Below are 14687 nucleotides of genomic sequence, written 5' to 3' on the forward strand. Positions count from 1 at the left end.
AACGGGAGAAAACGCTGTGCAACATCAATATCAGTGGGAGAGAGGAGTGAGAACATGTGAGAAACAGGCCTGCAGATATGGAGAGAGAAGAGGTGCTCTAACTTTGGAGTTGAGATTCCCCTGATGCCTGTGCTAAACAATTGTTAAATAAGTATTTAACTGGCTGTCCAATGACCGTGGTGAGGCAGGCTGTCCTTCTCAGCCCTTGTTGGCCCATGGTGGAGCAGATATTCACCTGCAATCCCTGGAGGACCCCACATGGAGCAAGTGGATGCCTGAAGGAGGATGTCACACCGTGGGAAGCCTGTGGCGGAGCAGGTCCCGGCAGGACCTGTGGGCCCATGGAAAAGGAGTCCACACTGCAACAGGTTTGCTGGCAGGGACCCACGCTGGAGGGGTGTGTTTCTGTGGGACTGCACCCCAATGGAAAGGACCCACACTGGAGCAGTTTGTGATGAACTGCTGCCTCTGGGAAGGTCTCAGGCTGGACAAGTTCATGGAGGACTGTTTTCTGTGGAAGAGACCCCACACTGGAGAAAGGGAAGCTGCTGGGGTGGAGAAGGTACCAAAAATCAGGAGTAAAATAAAGCCCAGGAAGGGAGGGATAGGGAAAAGATGTCTTATGATTTAAGTTTTTTTCCTCATTATCCTACTCTGATTTGATTTGTAATAAATTAGGCTGATTTCCCCAAGCTGAGACTGTTTTGACTTGATAATAATTGGTGAGTGATCTCTCCCTGCCCTTATCTCAACCCACTTGCCTTTCATTAAGTTTTCCTTCCCCTGTCCAGCTGAAATAGATGGGGTGTGCATGATAAAGTGACTTTGGTGGGCACCTGCTGTCCAGCCAAGATCAAACAACCACAGCTTCTCAGTGTTGCTTGGCTGTGTTTTATTGAGGGTTTTGGATTTTTTTTTTTGGTTGTGGCTTTTTTTTTTTTTTTTTGTGTGTGTGCTTTTTTGGTTTTTGTATTGTTTTGTCTGTGTGTGTGTTTTTGTGGATTTTTTGGGGGGGGGAGTATGGCAGGGGAAGGGTTTACCTAAGGGGAAAACATATTTTTCCATAGTCTGGCTATTAACAGGTGCTCCTGGCCTCTCATCATCATCATCATGTCCTTTCTCTGGACTTACTTCAACAGGTCCGTATCTTTCCAGCGTTGGCGCTCCAGAGCTGGCACAGCACTGTAGGTGGGGTCTCACCTACAGAGCAGAGGGGCAGAATCCTTCAACCTGTTGGTCACATTTCTTTAGAAGCTTTCCTATCTCTTTAATTGAAAGGTTATTGAGGGTAGATTCCTAATCCTAAAATGCTGGCTTACTTAAATAGTTTTCATTCAGAGAAAAGTTGTAAGGCCAGAAATGACTCTATTGTATATTTTCTTGACCTGAGGTTGGAAGGGGAAGACAGGTTGTGGCTGCTCTGAGCATATTGTATCACCTCCTGCAGTTCTGAAGAGGTGGTTTCATATTGGATGTCTGGGCGTGTTAGTAGCTGGACCCATACAATGGCTATTGATCTGCTGCTGCACAATCTTCTGACGGAAATTTGAAGACTTTGGTGTCATTTTTGCATCATAATTGGATGACACTGCGTTGTGTTTAAAATATTAAGATGTTAACATTTAAGATGAATCAATGTGTGCCTCGAAGTTTTATGTTTGTGGAAGTCTTCTGAAAGCAGGAAATTTATATCCCACTAACAAATATACAAATTAAATTGAGGAAACATCTACCAGTAAGCAACTTCAGCCCCTCTATCTCCAAGAAAATGAAAATAAATGCAATTTGGTTTAAGAAAAAGGCCTTCTAAAGTTATTTAATTTAAAATACTTTTGTTTGCTGATTGAGGTGCTGTGTGCCTACATGTAGCTACTATTATCTTCTCTGGTTTGTTAATTGCTGAGGCTTCTAGAACATAGATATCCATGTGTGTTATCACCCCCTTATCTTGACTTGCTGGTAACTCTTGGCACCTTGGTGTGTACAGCCTTCCCCAAACACACACCTCTGGTATTTAGCTATCAAATAAACCAGCAAACTCCCTCCCCTTTTCTTCTCATACTTTCCCTTTCATGCAATGAGGAAGGTGGGGCTTGGATAACCACTTGCTCCTCAGCAGGTGTCTCCTTAAATTTTGAAGAGGTAGTTTGTGAATCACAGTTGTTGCCTCTGACAGTGAAGTGACAATCCATCTCTCACTTGTATGCAGCTGGGAGCAGGATGGGCTCATACTGGAGTGCTCATGAGGTAAGGATGTGAAAACTCTAGGAGCTGAAGATGGCCTGGGATGGGTTTGTGGCTGGAATTCTGGTGGGGAGATGACTTTTTTTCCTACTTTCTTGTATGTATTTACTTATTTATGTAAGGATGACTTATATCTTTGCTGGTGTTAGTTGCCTTGTGGAAGGCACTCTTGGTAGTGAAGTTCAGCCACAGTGGGTGATCCACATGGAGGCTGGGAACCATTCTGAAGTGCCTCACAGGAGCTTTCTGTGAATTTGGGATGAATCTGTGGTTTGACTCAAGCATTATGTAAGCTGTGCTCTTTCACAGTGCAGCATCTGCCAGCTGGGACTATAAACATATATGGTGTCCAGATAGCTGTGCTAGCCTAAAAACAGTAATTAATAGTGATGTTCTTAGTTTTATATTTGTCCATGACTAATGCAAAAAAAAAAAAAATATCTTGATCTCTCTCAGAAGTTGGGGGGGGTGTGTCTTGTTTGTTTGTTTGTTTGTTTGATGGAACATAAGTGGCAGGGAAAGCCCTAAAACTGTCTGTTGGGTTCCAGGGAATGAACATACTCTGTCTCCTTCTCAGTTCTGTAATTAATCTTCAGTTTGCTATGAACAGGTTATTTGATTATTCTGTGCCCTGCTTCCCTGATTATATAATGGAGATGATAGAGCTTCTCTCCATATACATGGATATGTATTGAGATAAATGTGCATTGATGCTTGCAGACCTCAAATGGGGCATCCCCATGGCTTAAGAAATAACACATGTGAATGTCTAACCAATCTGGTCAAAGTAATACTAAGCATCTACAAATTCATCTTTTTGAACAGAACCTGGCAATGGTCTTTGTGTGGAAAGTATGCACAGAAAGCAAGGAAAGAGACTGTCCTCTCTGCTCTTCCCCTTTCCCTTAAATACTGAAAGAGCATCAAGAGTAAAAAGTAGAGGCTTCTTAGAGATAGGGGGGGTAAGGGGAGACTTTTTCCACACAGAACCTAAACCCAGACAGATGGCATTAAAACATGCCTTCTCTTTTGGAGTTAGACATAAAAATCAGACCAAGATCAGCTTATCATAATTTAAGAGTGATAGGAGAATTTGTGACTTGTCACCTGGATCAATTCCTAACTAGAAAAGGAGAGGAGTGACATAACTCCCTTAAGGAATGCGGTGGAGTCATTTTGCAAGCAGAGAATGGGAGAGGAACTAGGAAATGCTTTCAGTGAAGCAATAGCTAAAGTTTCAGGTACTAAAATCTGCAAGAATTAATAACTGTTTTGAGTCAGGTCTGTTATTTGCCTTTCCTTCTGCATTTGACTTCTCAGCTAATGATCCTTCTGCAAATATCTAGTATCTGGTTTGAGTAGGGAAGTTTCGTTAACATCTTTTCCAAAGCTGTTTTCTGGCATCTGCTTTTTTTCATGTTGTGCTGCATTGTGCTGATGATGCCTCACTCACCAAACAGACAAAAAATTATTTCTTCTGTCAATGACATATATACACAGCAGAATATTCCCTCATTTTTTTTCCATTTTTTAAACTCTACATAGACGTGATTTTAACTTCCAAAGGAATGCAAGCAGTTCATCTTTCAGTTTTGCTGCATAGCTTTGAAAATTGCAACAGGAATTTGTGGGAAAGCATGTTTTATGAAGCATAAACAATTTAACATTAATGCAAGTAATAAACTTTTTCATTTTTCTGCAGAGTGATGAATGCCCCTGCTGTTCATTCTTTGTGAAAATCATAAGAATGAAAAATCTGAGAAAAGCAGATATGTGTGAGTATCACAGTTTTTCTTTGCACTTTTTAGTAGTTCAGTTCTGAAAGCAGAGAACATGTGCTTGCTACTGGCACTGTAACTGGTATCTGTGTATGAAGTGACACCATGGTTTCAAATATTGATGCATATTTGAATTTGAACTATGCTTTGAACACAGTTTTATATAAACAGTACCTTTTGGTTTATAGCATGTTACTATTATTAGCGGAAATAGCAAATGTCTACTGTGGTGTACTGTAAAGTACCTTAACTGCTAACAAGGTTCAGAGCCAGACTGATGAACAAATTCAGGTGTTAATTTTCAGTTGCAGTTTTTGAATTTCTTTTTGCTTAAAAGAAAATAAAAGGTAGAAGGAGCATTATATATCCTACTGTCAAACAACTTCTTTTTCTGTCAAAATTGCACTGAAATGTATTCGAAGTAGACTTTTCAATATAAACAAGTACCATTGAAATGTTCCCAACGACTTGGAATGGGTGAAAGTGGAAGTGAAGAGAGAAAAATCTCAGCTGTTACTCAGGTAGGAGAAACAAAGCTCAATATCTCAAATATCTGACTCAGAAAGAACAAGTCAGGAAGAAAATGGTAAGGAAGTGAAGATAAACCTTTGAGTATCTAATAGGACCAAGTGAACACAGCAAGTATATTTGCCTCCATGGAGATTGCTATTAAATTCCTGCATTTCTGCCATTGTGTCCAGCACAGGGATATTGCCTTTTCTTGAAAACAGCAAATCTTTAGAAAAAAGTGAAAGGATGTTTCAATTCCCTCTCTGTCATTTCTATCTCAGCTGAACAGTTTTCTGGCATGTTACCACCCCAAGGGAATTTTTAAGTTGCCCTGACAGGCAATAGCATCAAGACAACCACCTGCAGAGCTGATAACCAAACATGTGCCTCTAGCTTTAAAATCAGGGATGTTTCTTTCTTTCTCAGAATTTTATAATGGTTGGAAATTATGATATTTACATTCTTATGTACAATAGAACTTCCAGAAATCCATAGCTATTTATCTTAGCTGCTTACCTTTTATTAGTCTTTATCCTTTATCTTCATTTTGAGCAGACGATTGATTACCTGACTTCAGGTTTGAAGCTGTAACACTGGAGATTTGCTTCCAAAGCCAGATGTGGAAGAAGATCTTTGCTAGAAAGAGTCAGAAGAAGCTAGGTGACAGGGTCGTAGAGGAGCTGCTTTATCCATTCCCCATTCCAGTTGCCTTTATTGTGTGCAAGAGAGCACCACGTTTTATTTTCTCTCTGAGAATCAGGACCAAGTTACAGCAGAGAGTCAGTGAGTTTTTATCTCTCCTGTGCATGTATGCTCTCTCAGAACAAATAATTTTGTTAGTGGAGCCATGCCACATGGTGTGATACACACAGAACAAGAAATGAGACTGTTAAAAAGCATTACATTGAATGAGAAAACCAGTGTGAGAGTGTAGTACACTTCTTTATGTGGCTCACATTTATTTGTTTTAATTACTATTTCTGTACAATTTAAAGTTGTTAAGAGAGACAGAGATGAGGACCAAGAGTTGAAAGATGGCACAGAAATAATTCCAGCTGCAAAGAGCCATTGGTGCTCTGCTGGAATCAGAATCTGATTTTGGAAGACTGCCTGTCAAGCATGAGTACACTTTGCTTTCCTTCAGCTGTGGCACTGCACACCTAATGGGCCCTCTTTGTGCAGAGGGCCTGCTACCCGCAGCATCTTGCACACGGACATATAACATAGGACTTAATTTTTTATTATGGGTTAGCTGTGGCAATCACCTATAATCATGCTATTGACCTTTTCCCAGTGTATCAGACAAAAGGTTGTGTTTGTACATGGTGTAAGTGTAATAACAAGGATTAGGCTGCTAATATGCATCAAAGTCTGTTAGGAATAAGGCTTACTTATGAACCAGAAGGAATTGCTTGCTAATTATGAAGGTTATCAGGTAACTATAATCTAAGTAGTACATATCATGAAGACATAGCTGTTGCAACTTCTAGGCATGTTTGAGTTTGGCTAAATTTTCCTAGTGAAAATTTAAAAGAATAGTGATACCAGACCAGTCCAGAGTCTCATTTGAATTGAGAACATGTCCCCAGAACTGGCTTATAATAAATGCTTTGGGGTATGATAAACTCTGAACCATGCTTTTCCCTGCCCCACTTTTCCAAGAAGTCTGTGGTTCTTGAGGTCTGTGGCTGAGAGATCTGGCTTCTGAGTCAACAGTAGTGTTTGCATTTAATTGTCATACCTCAAATTATTTGCTTCTGGAGGCCATTAAGGGATCTTATTTTGATACTTGACATCTCACTTTGCTCTGGACAGGAACCCAGATACTGAAATTTTCAGTTTCACAGGAAAACACCATTCCCAGTTTCAGGATGTTATTCTTTGGGGAGGTCTATATGGTTATATTGCTAACTAAATAGTTACAGACATTTCTTTTTTCTCTTTGCTTTGCATGGGCATGAGAAAAGCCTACATGAGAAAACCTTGTCCTTTTCAGGCTGGTGTGAAAAGGCCTTTTTTGCATATTAGATATGTCAGCTCTTACACCAAGACAACTGCCCCCTTGTATTTATCTCAAGAATTGCAGAATGCTAATCATTATATGACTGCCTCTGCCTCTGGCTTTAAAACAGAGACAGCTTTGTGGCTGTCACAAATCTTCATAAATACACCCAGCATTTCTGCAAAATCTGCCTGGAGGATGCAATTTCTGTGCAACTGTCCAACAGGGCCTGCCTGTTGGCAGGCAAAATGGGGAGTCCCTGAAAGCATCAGGAGCAAAATTCACAAGCTGAGGTGCCTGGGCTCTCCACGTTCTTGTTTTCCAAAAGCTTGTCCACCAGACAAGATCACTGGAAGAGGGCATAGTTTTTCTGTTCACGTCCCACAGTTATTTCACAGAAGCCAACTTTATGCCAGGCTCTGCATTTCCACCATTTAACCATGGCATAGTTACTTTCTGGAGAGACTTGTCTGCCAGCCAAGTACCACTGCATTTCACCCCATATGCTGCTTATAACAAGAGCTGGATGGGTGTTGTGCAGATTCCCCAGAGCAGATCTTGTTTTCAGCGTGGCTGCCCAGACCTGCCTTGTTGTGTACAGTCCCGCTGGAGCACACCCAGCACTCACTGATCCCAGAGGCTGCCACTGCAGTCACAGCAGGCCATGGGCTGGCACAGCTGGCAAATCAGGTTTCACGTGGCCCTTTTCTCAGTAGCTGGGTTCACTGATCTTCCAGGAGATAAAATATCTTCTACACAGCAAATTGGCATCTATGGAAGAGAAACCTGTTTGCTTCATGGGCTACAAGTAAAATATAAATGTAACATTTTCTACATATCTGTATTTTAACAGAAATACTCTATTCAGAAGACAAAAAATGCCTTTAGAATTGGTGACACATCCTAATTGGTACTTAGAAAAGTCTAAGGCTACAAAATGTTTTTCCTGGAATAGTCTACCGCTACTTTTTATGTTTATTTTCTTTAGTATGAAAATATAATCTCAATCAGCATTCTCAGTAGATAAAGCTTTAGGCTTCTCTTTAGGCTTCTCTTTAGCTATAGTATTAAATCTGAGCATGTTGCTATGTAATTTCATAGCAAGCTCACAATGCTACACTGCCTATTGACTTTAAAAGTTGGAAGGCAGTAGTACTAATGTTTTTCCTTGCATCACCTAAACCCTGTGTAACACATCAAAATAACAAAACCCCTTTCAATGCCATGATCTCCAAAGGAAACTGGTGTGGAAAGGACTGGTTGAAGATATGCTCACAACATGCTGTGTATATCTCCTTTTACTTTACCTCTGACTGTAGCACCAGTGCGAGAGGGTAGCAGCAGTTTTTGTGCAAAGAGGGCACTCAGGCAACGTGGGCAGTGCCAACAGGCAGCTGCCTGGTCTGGCCACTACTAATGGCACACTCAACTTTAGGGTGAAATTGCATCCCGTGGTCATTGATGTTTGCAATGGTTAAGAACAATCCTGGGATGTAGTCCCTTTAAAAAGAGGATTAGTGTCTTTTTGGGGCACCTCATTTAGGTTCCTGATGTCACTGCATCCTCAGACAAGCTGATTTTGCATTAATGGAGAGGAAGACTAAAAGAGCCCAAGACAAATGCTTGGCAAGAAGAATCTGCGCAAGGACAGAGAAGTCATTATGTGGACAGCTGCCAAGTTGCAACAAATCCTGTAAACAGGGATTTCCTAACTGGTTAAGAAACTGAAACAGGTATAAAACCAGCCAGTAATCACAAGAAGATCCTCCCTGTGATGTCATATCCTGGAGCAGGGCTTTTTTTACTGTAATTGTAAGCTGATTAGATCAAGTTCAAGAGCTAATTGCATAACTACTGAGGTACCTGTTGAAATGGAGGCCTGGTCTTGACTGATGTTTGTAATAAAGTCATAACCACAGTTAATAATAGGAGTAACAAATGAATGGATAATGTCAGTGAATATTACATGAATCAGTTTCATAGCTGTATTTCTTAACAACTCTGTTCCTTTCTATTCAGTCTTCTTTTTGGTTTCAACCACTCATGCAAACCAAGACTGCTCATGCTCTTCCTCAGTTCATTGTTACCAAATACATACATAAGCCTAGTTTCCCCCAGGTTACCTGTTTTGTATTCTCTAATCTAGAAGATTAATTCCTTTTTTCAAGTCTTTTGTGGCCATGATGAAGTGTAGTGTATATTGTATTATATACAATTTTACTGGACTGTATTAATGGAAAATAGTGTGGAGACAAAAAGCCTCCTCTATGCCTTGATAGCAGCATAAGCTGCCACTAAAAAGGACAATGCTATTTATAATCAAGGAGATCCTTATTTGCTCTGCACATCTCCTTACAGCTGTGGAAATAATTGCTTCTCTTCTGCTAGGTATCAGTGGGTTGTACGTAGGTGTACACACATCTTCTTGCAGCCATGCTGGCGTCTGCGTGTTTCTGTGTGCAAGAACAGAAAGCTGTTCTTGTGGTCAAAGGTGTTGTGTGTGATGCTTCTTCATGGCTTCCTTTAGATTCTTGGTGTAGTCTTAAAGCAGAAGAGTTTCTCGAAACCATAGCTCCTCATTTCCAAAGCCAGGGCTTCAGCAAGGACATCAGGAGCCTCATAGAGGCATTAGGAAGTTGAACTGATTTACTCACTGAGAGACTGTTGAAAGTAAAGAACCTTAGGTAAATGGTATGGTCATCTCTGTCTCAAAAGGAAAGGTGAAATCAGCTACTGTTCTCTAATACTGTACCAGTGCAGATGGCATTGCAGGTATGAACTTTAAGGACTGTAGTGATGGTACTATGTGTTCCTAGTAGGCTTCATTATCACCTTTAATGGGGGCTTCCAGTTAACAAGTGGTTGAAACAGCTTTCAAATTATTTTATAATATTTTAAAATGTCAAAACCTGTTTTAAAACAGGTTTGAAAAGGGTGGAGGCAATGGAAATGAACAAGGGAGAAGCTTGGGTGGAGAAGAGAGGCTGGAATGAGTAGGTGGTGATGGCAGCAATGTAGAACCACATGGTGCTTTGAGAGGACACAGGTCCATGTGGTGATTCAAGATCCTTCATTCTTCCTCTGCCATTTGGCTTTCAGAGTTAAAAGACAGTGGCAGACTCTGCTCAGGAAGTACCTTTCTAGTTTGCACTCAGAAAACAGATCATTATGAAGAAGTGTGTTCTTTGATTTCTGAATAGGATTTCTGTTTACACATTTCCTTGGGCTGAGCTGAGTAACACCTTCTCACCATTTAAGAAAATGAGCTGAGCATTGCCTTTTCACATGCTTATAGTCTCCCATATCTTCTTTGAAATTTTTGTACCTTGAAATTTTTGATCATCCTTTATAAGGGCCGTATTTTACTCTATATCCTGCTTACTGTTGCACAATTGTATATTGAGTTTAGGATCAAAATATACTTTGCTTGACACTAAACATTAACCACAAATTGAATATCAATCAACCTGTGTTGACGGTACTATTATTTGCTATTTAGACATTCAAAGAATTAATAAATAACAGATATTGATAATTCTATTATTCAATTATTATATATATTGATAATTCATAAATAACAGAAGATTGATAACAAAGATTTACTCATTACAGGAATTGCTTCAGGATTTTTTGAGGTATTTGTTTGATGGGCTGCCATGGTTTAGAAATGGTACTTCCCAATTTAGTGCTCCCACTAAGACTCTCTCAACAAAATGCCACTTGCTTCTCCCACTGGGTAGGCTGGAGAGGAGACTTAGAGTCAAAAATGGTAAAGATTATGGGTTGAGATAAGAACAATTTACTGGGAACAGCAATGAGATAAGAAAGGAAGCCGTAACAGTAACAATATTAATGAAGAGACTCCCTTCTCCCTTCTCCTAGCAATAACCTCTGGGTCCTGGCCATGGCCTCTCTTGGCTACTGCAAAAATTAACCCTGTTCTGGCCAGAACCAGGACTCGGGACAAAGGTACAACTTCTCATGTTTGATATTTTGTTATAAAAAATATATTTAAATACATTTTGTTCATTGAGTCCCAATAGATTTTTCCACCTCAGTACCTGTCTTGGTTGTTCTGGTTTCAACAAAAACAGCAGCATTTGCAGTTCATCCAGTTATGAATTATGCAGTGTGACTGATATCTGTCATTAGGGATTTGTTCTTTCTCTGCCCTCTGAGCAGGGACACATTTTGTTTTACGCATCTGTCTCTCTTAGTATCCTTACCAATGGATGTGGATGAACGCTGCTGAGGTGATTGGTATGATCAAAGCACAATAAGGCCTGCGGTATGTCTTGGTCACTGTGGAGGCTCTGAACACCTGGAATAGTGCCAGGGAAAGCCTTGCCCACAGGCAAGATTCTCAGAGCTAGAGGTCCTCCATCAGTGATGCCCTCTGGAGTTTTGGACAACCTTTTTGCTGAACAGAGGACACTGTAGATAAGGACCAAGAACCCAGATGTGATTTGGTATTATGTGCGAGGCCAGTGCAAAGTAGAGAGGTTACATCTGACATGGCTGTGATAGTTTGCACTGCTGAGAAGATATATGAAAATGTCCCCATGGGACTATGGCTCCTCTCTTGGGCACTTTCTATGACTGTACTCTCAGCAGGAGACAATAAAGTAGTGCTGCAGTAAGTAGCCAGTGAAGGTTAAAAGTAAGGTTCACTCCCAAATTGTGGTGCTATTGTTTGCAGCGTATTCTGCAGTTAAATTGACAATAGTTCTGAATATTTTCCTGACAAAGGTGCTCATCTTTTCTTACTTATTTAGGACCAATCTTGACCAAGAATGCCTTGTCAGGGGCATTTCTGGGTCAAAATAATGATGCTTAAGGAAACAAAAAGTTTTAGCTAAACTTTTTAAACAATTTTGTTTCTATTCCCTTATTGGGTGAACAACATTCTTGTGATCACTTTCTGAAGAAAGAAAATTTGTGAGTGTTGATTTGGTCATTCAGCTCTTTCTGGTATTGATTTTGTTCCCACTCCTGTTTTCTTTGAAATCCAAAGCATTTGTGTGTACTGCTTGCAGCCTGTTTCCAAATCTGTTTCTATGATGTTTTCTTCTCATAGTGGTTTCTTTAGATGCACTAACTACCCTCTGTATCTGCATCAACAGTGTTGATGTCTGACCAAGACTTAGTTTTGGCTTGTTTATTTTTAAAAGGGAATGAAAGAACCTTCTTAAAAATCTTAGCTAGCGATAGAGCTGAGATTGTACCACATTATCACCCCAAGATGGTCTAAGGTGGAACAAAGAAAATCTGACTGTTTGATTGACCCCCTTTCCAAAAATATACAACATTTTGAGTCTTACTGGCTGATTATCTGAGGGTGGAAACAGTGAAAGAGTGGCAATGCTTTTAAAAAGTCTAAAAAAGGGTAAGCCTATGGAAATGCATGATTTGTAGTTAAGCTGTGCATAGGCTTCTCTGCATTACATTGTGTTGCTTTTTGTGTTGTTTCATTTTGACAATTGCATTGTGATAGTACCTGGAGACTCTATGTATGGATTTAGGCCTTGTTCCTCAGACACTGAACCTTTTTAGAATGAAAAGGTGGCAACTCTTCCAAGGAACTTAGAGTCTTATTTCATGTGTCAAAGAAGGTTTGGAGTTGTTTTGGAGACAGCACCCAGCTATCTGGTAATTGATCCCTTGGGCTGGTGTACCATATAAAGATGTCCTATCACTTCTTTCCCTGATAGTCAACCCCGGCAGGGAAATGGCTTTGCTGTTTTCCATGGACTATAACTGACATGACATGATTATCCTGTTTTCTGCCTGCCAGCATAAACACGGAAATTACATGGCAGCATTTCCATGTGACACCTTATAGGTTCACCTGGGCTGGTCCTCGTCTCTTGAAGCAGGATGAAATTTAGCTTGTCTGTCACTGTTTCATACATGTCTAAGTACTAGAACAGTCTGAAGTGAGTTACCTAAAAAATTTATAAAATCTCTCTTGCCACTGCTAAAGCTCTAGGAGCTGGAGCAGTCTTCTAATTTTTGCCTCTGTTCAAAAGAGAAACAGATCATTATCCTCTTTGTGTTAATAATTTGGACATTACAGAACCGATTATTTAACAAAAGTTTTGTTATTGTTTGATTAGCAAACTCAAGTCTTTCAGCTCTTTCTCATATGCCAGGCTGCCTAAGTCAAGCCTCTTCAATTTGGATATGTTTAATAGCTGGTAAGAGTTAAAGCATTTTATGGTGGAGAGAGGGAAAGAGTGAAAGAGAATACAACATGGAAGACACTGAGTGAGCGTCCACATGTTCCTCTCCAGGGCTAAAAGTGTATGCAAAAGGATCTCAGTGCTAAATTTCATCACCTACACTTATGTTTAACATTGTATATTTGGGATCTGTTCCAAAATGTAATTAAATTTGTGTTGTTTATGTAAGTTGTCAGATGCATTCTGCAACATTTTAGTTTGGGGTATAATTTGTTATTCTTTGTGCAGTGTCCTGCCTTTAATTCCTGGTTTTCAGAGTCAAATACCTTTGTCTCTATCTACATTCTTGTCTTAGGCTATGTTGAGACGGAGACCTCAGTGGTTGCTAACCTAGTTGGTGCTAAATGGGGATCATCAGATTGTGGGACACTGTTTTTGCTCTTATTAAGGGTAAGCAGCCTTGCTAAAGATTGGACTAACCTCTCAGGTTAGTATAGGTCAGAGAGGATGAAGAACTGAACCTTCCACAACTCTATCCAGATACAAGAGTGTAAGTCACAAGTTTAGCACTTTGATACTCTGAAAATAACGAATGCCTTTCTTCTAAACCAGGAGTCACAGCTTGTGTGTACAACAAAGAGATATTCCAGACCATAAATGAACAAATTCTCTAAAACACACACACATCATTAGTGCATAACTTGCAGTTGCTAAAGAAACAGCCTTCTCCTCTGGTACCACTAACTATGCAAAGCTCTTTCTCAAAGATCTTTTTCAAATGTTAAAAATCAATGAAAGAGTTTTTGAAAATAGTGTGTGGGAGACAGCTAAACAAATAGTTTTATTACCAATAAATTGTTATCAACGGGTATATTGTCTATATTCTGCATTTTAAAATTGCAAATGCAGATGTCTCTTATTGTATGTAATATTGGAATATTTTTAAACATTATTGCAATGTTAAAGTAATCTCTTACCTACTATGGGCAGTAAGGGGAAAACAATCAAGTGCATGCTGAAAAACTGGAAGATGTTTCATGTTCAGACAGTATCAGAAGACTTGAAAGATAAATCATACATACCCTGATTGCACAAATTGCTTTAAGCAATACCTATTCATTGCAGCATGGCTTACCCCACAAGTTTAAAGACAATGGAGAAGGAGAACCAAAAGACTGGTAGAGAAAGAATAATATAATTACTGATCAGACTCTCTTCCTGGGTCACATCCAAGCAGATTACAAAAGTGGAAAGGATAGTTATCACTGTGTTATTGGTGGGGAAATGCAGACGGAGAAGCAAGTTTAAATTAAACCAATTGCCCTGAGTGACTTAGCAGTTTGTGACAGAGCTGGGACTGGAACCAAGCCAATGACCAATGTCATGAGACCTTTTCTAGCAGGTTACCCATACCTCTCAGCATGTATCCCACAGTACCAAACTGCCTGTTATTATACCCAAATCTGAGCTATACTGTAAATACACAACAAGTTTTTAGGGCTGGAGATATTGGAGACAGCTGTAGTTGCCCAGCAGACAAAAGAAATGTCAATTCCTTAGAAAGGACAACATATTTGCTCAAAATGGGAGGGCTGGAAAGGGTGGATGACAGTGTAGAGAGACTGAGCCCCAGCATTCTTCACTACATTGTCAGGGTCTCCGTTCGCTACCACAGGTTCACAAGGCATCAACTCATTGATGCTCTTAGGAGCAAATGCCCTGCATTGCTCCCTGCTAAAAATCAATTATCTCCATAGCAGTGTCAGAGAGATTCCTAACCACCACCAAATACTCCACATATATCAGATTTACACACAAAGTTGCACAGATATACAAGTACCCAACTCACCTCTCACCTGAGAACTCTGGCAACCCACAGGAGACAATTCACCCACACCATGTGGCAGTGCCCAGCTCACAGAGCAGCCTAGTCTAGTGAGAAGTGCCCCTGTCCACAGCAGGGGGGTTGGA

The 14687-nt window shown here is 40.2% G+C and overlaps 1 protein-coding gene across 1 annotated transcript in view; it reads left to right on the top strand.

Moving 5' to 3' along the window:
* The first annotated feature begins 2220 nt into the window (after nucleotides 1–2220).
* Nucleotides 2221–14687, top strand: part of LOC128789367 (cytosolic phospholipase A2 epsilon-like) — a 34306-nt gene continuing 21839 nt past the window's right edge. Inside the window, 4 exon segments of the mRNA XM_053945285.1 lie at nucleotides 2221–2247; nucleotides 3947–4019; nucleotides 12057–12138; nucleotides 12140–12183. Coding sequence (XP_053801260.1) covers nucleotides 2221–2247; nucleotides 3947–4019; nucleotides 12057–12138; nucleotides 12140–12183 — 226 coding nt within the window.

The sequence above is a fragment of the Vidua chalybeata genome, chromosome 6 (assembly GCF_026979565.1).
Source record: "Vidua chalybeata isolate OUT-0048 chromosome 6, bVidCha1 merged haplotype, whole genome shotgun sequence".
In the NCBI taxonomy this organism is placed as follows: domain Eukaryota; kingdom Metazoa; phylum Chordata; class Aves; order Passeriformes; family Viduidae; genus Vidua; species Vidua chalybeata.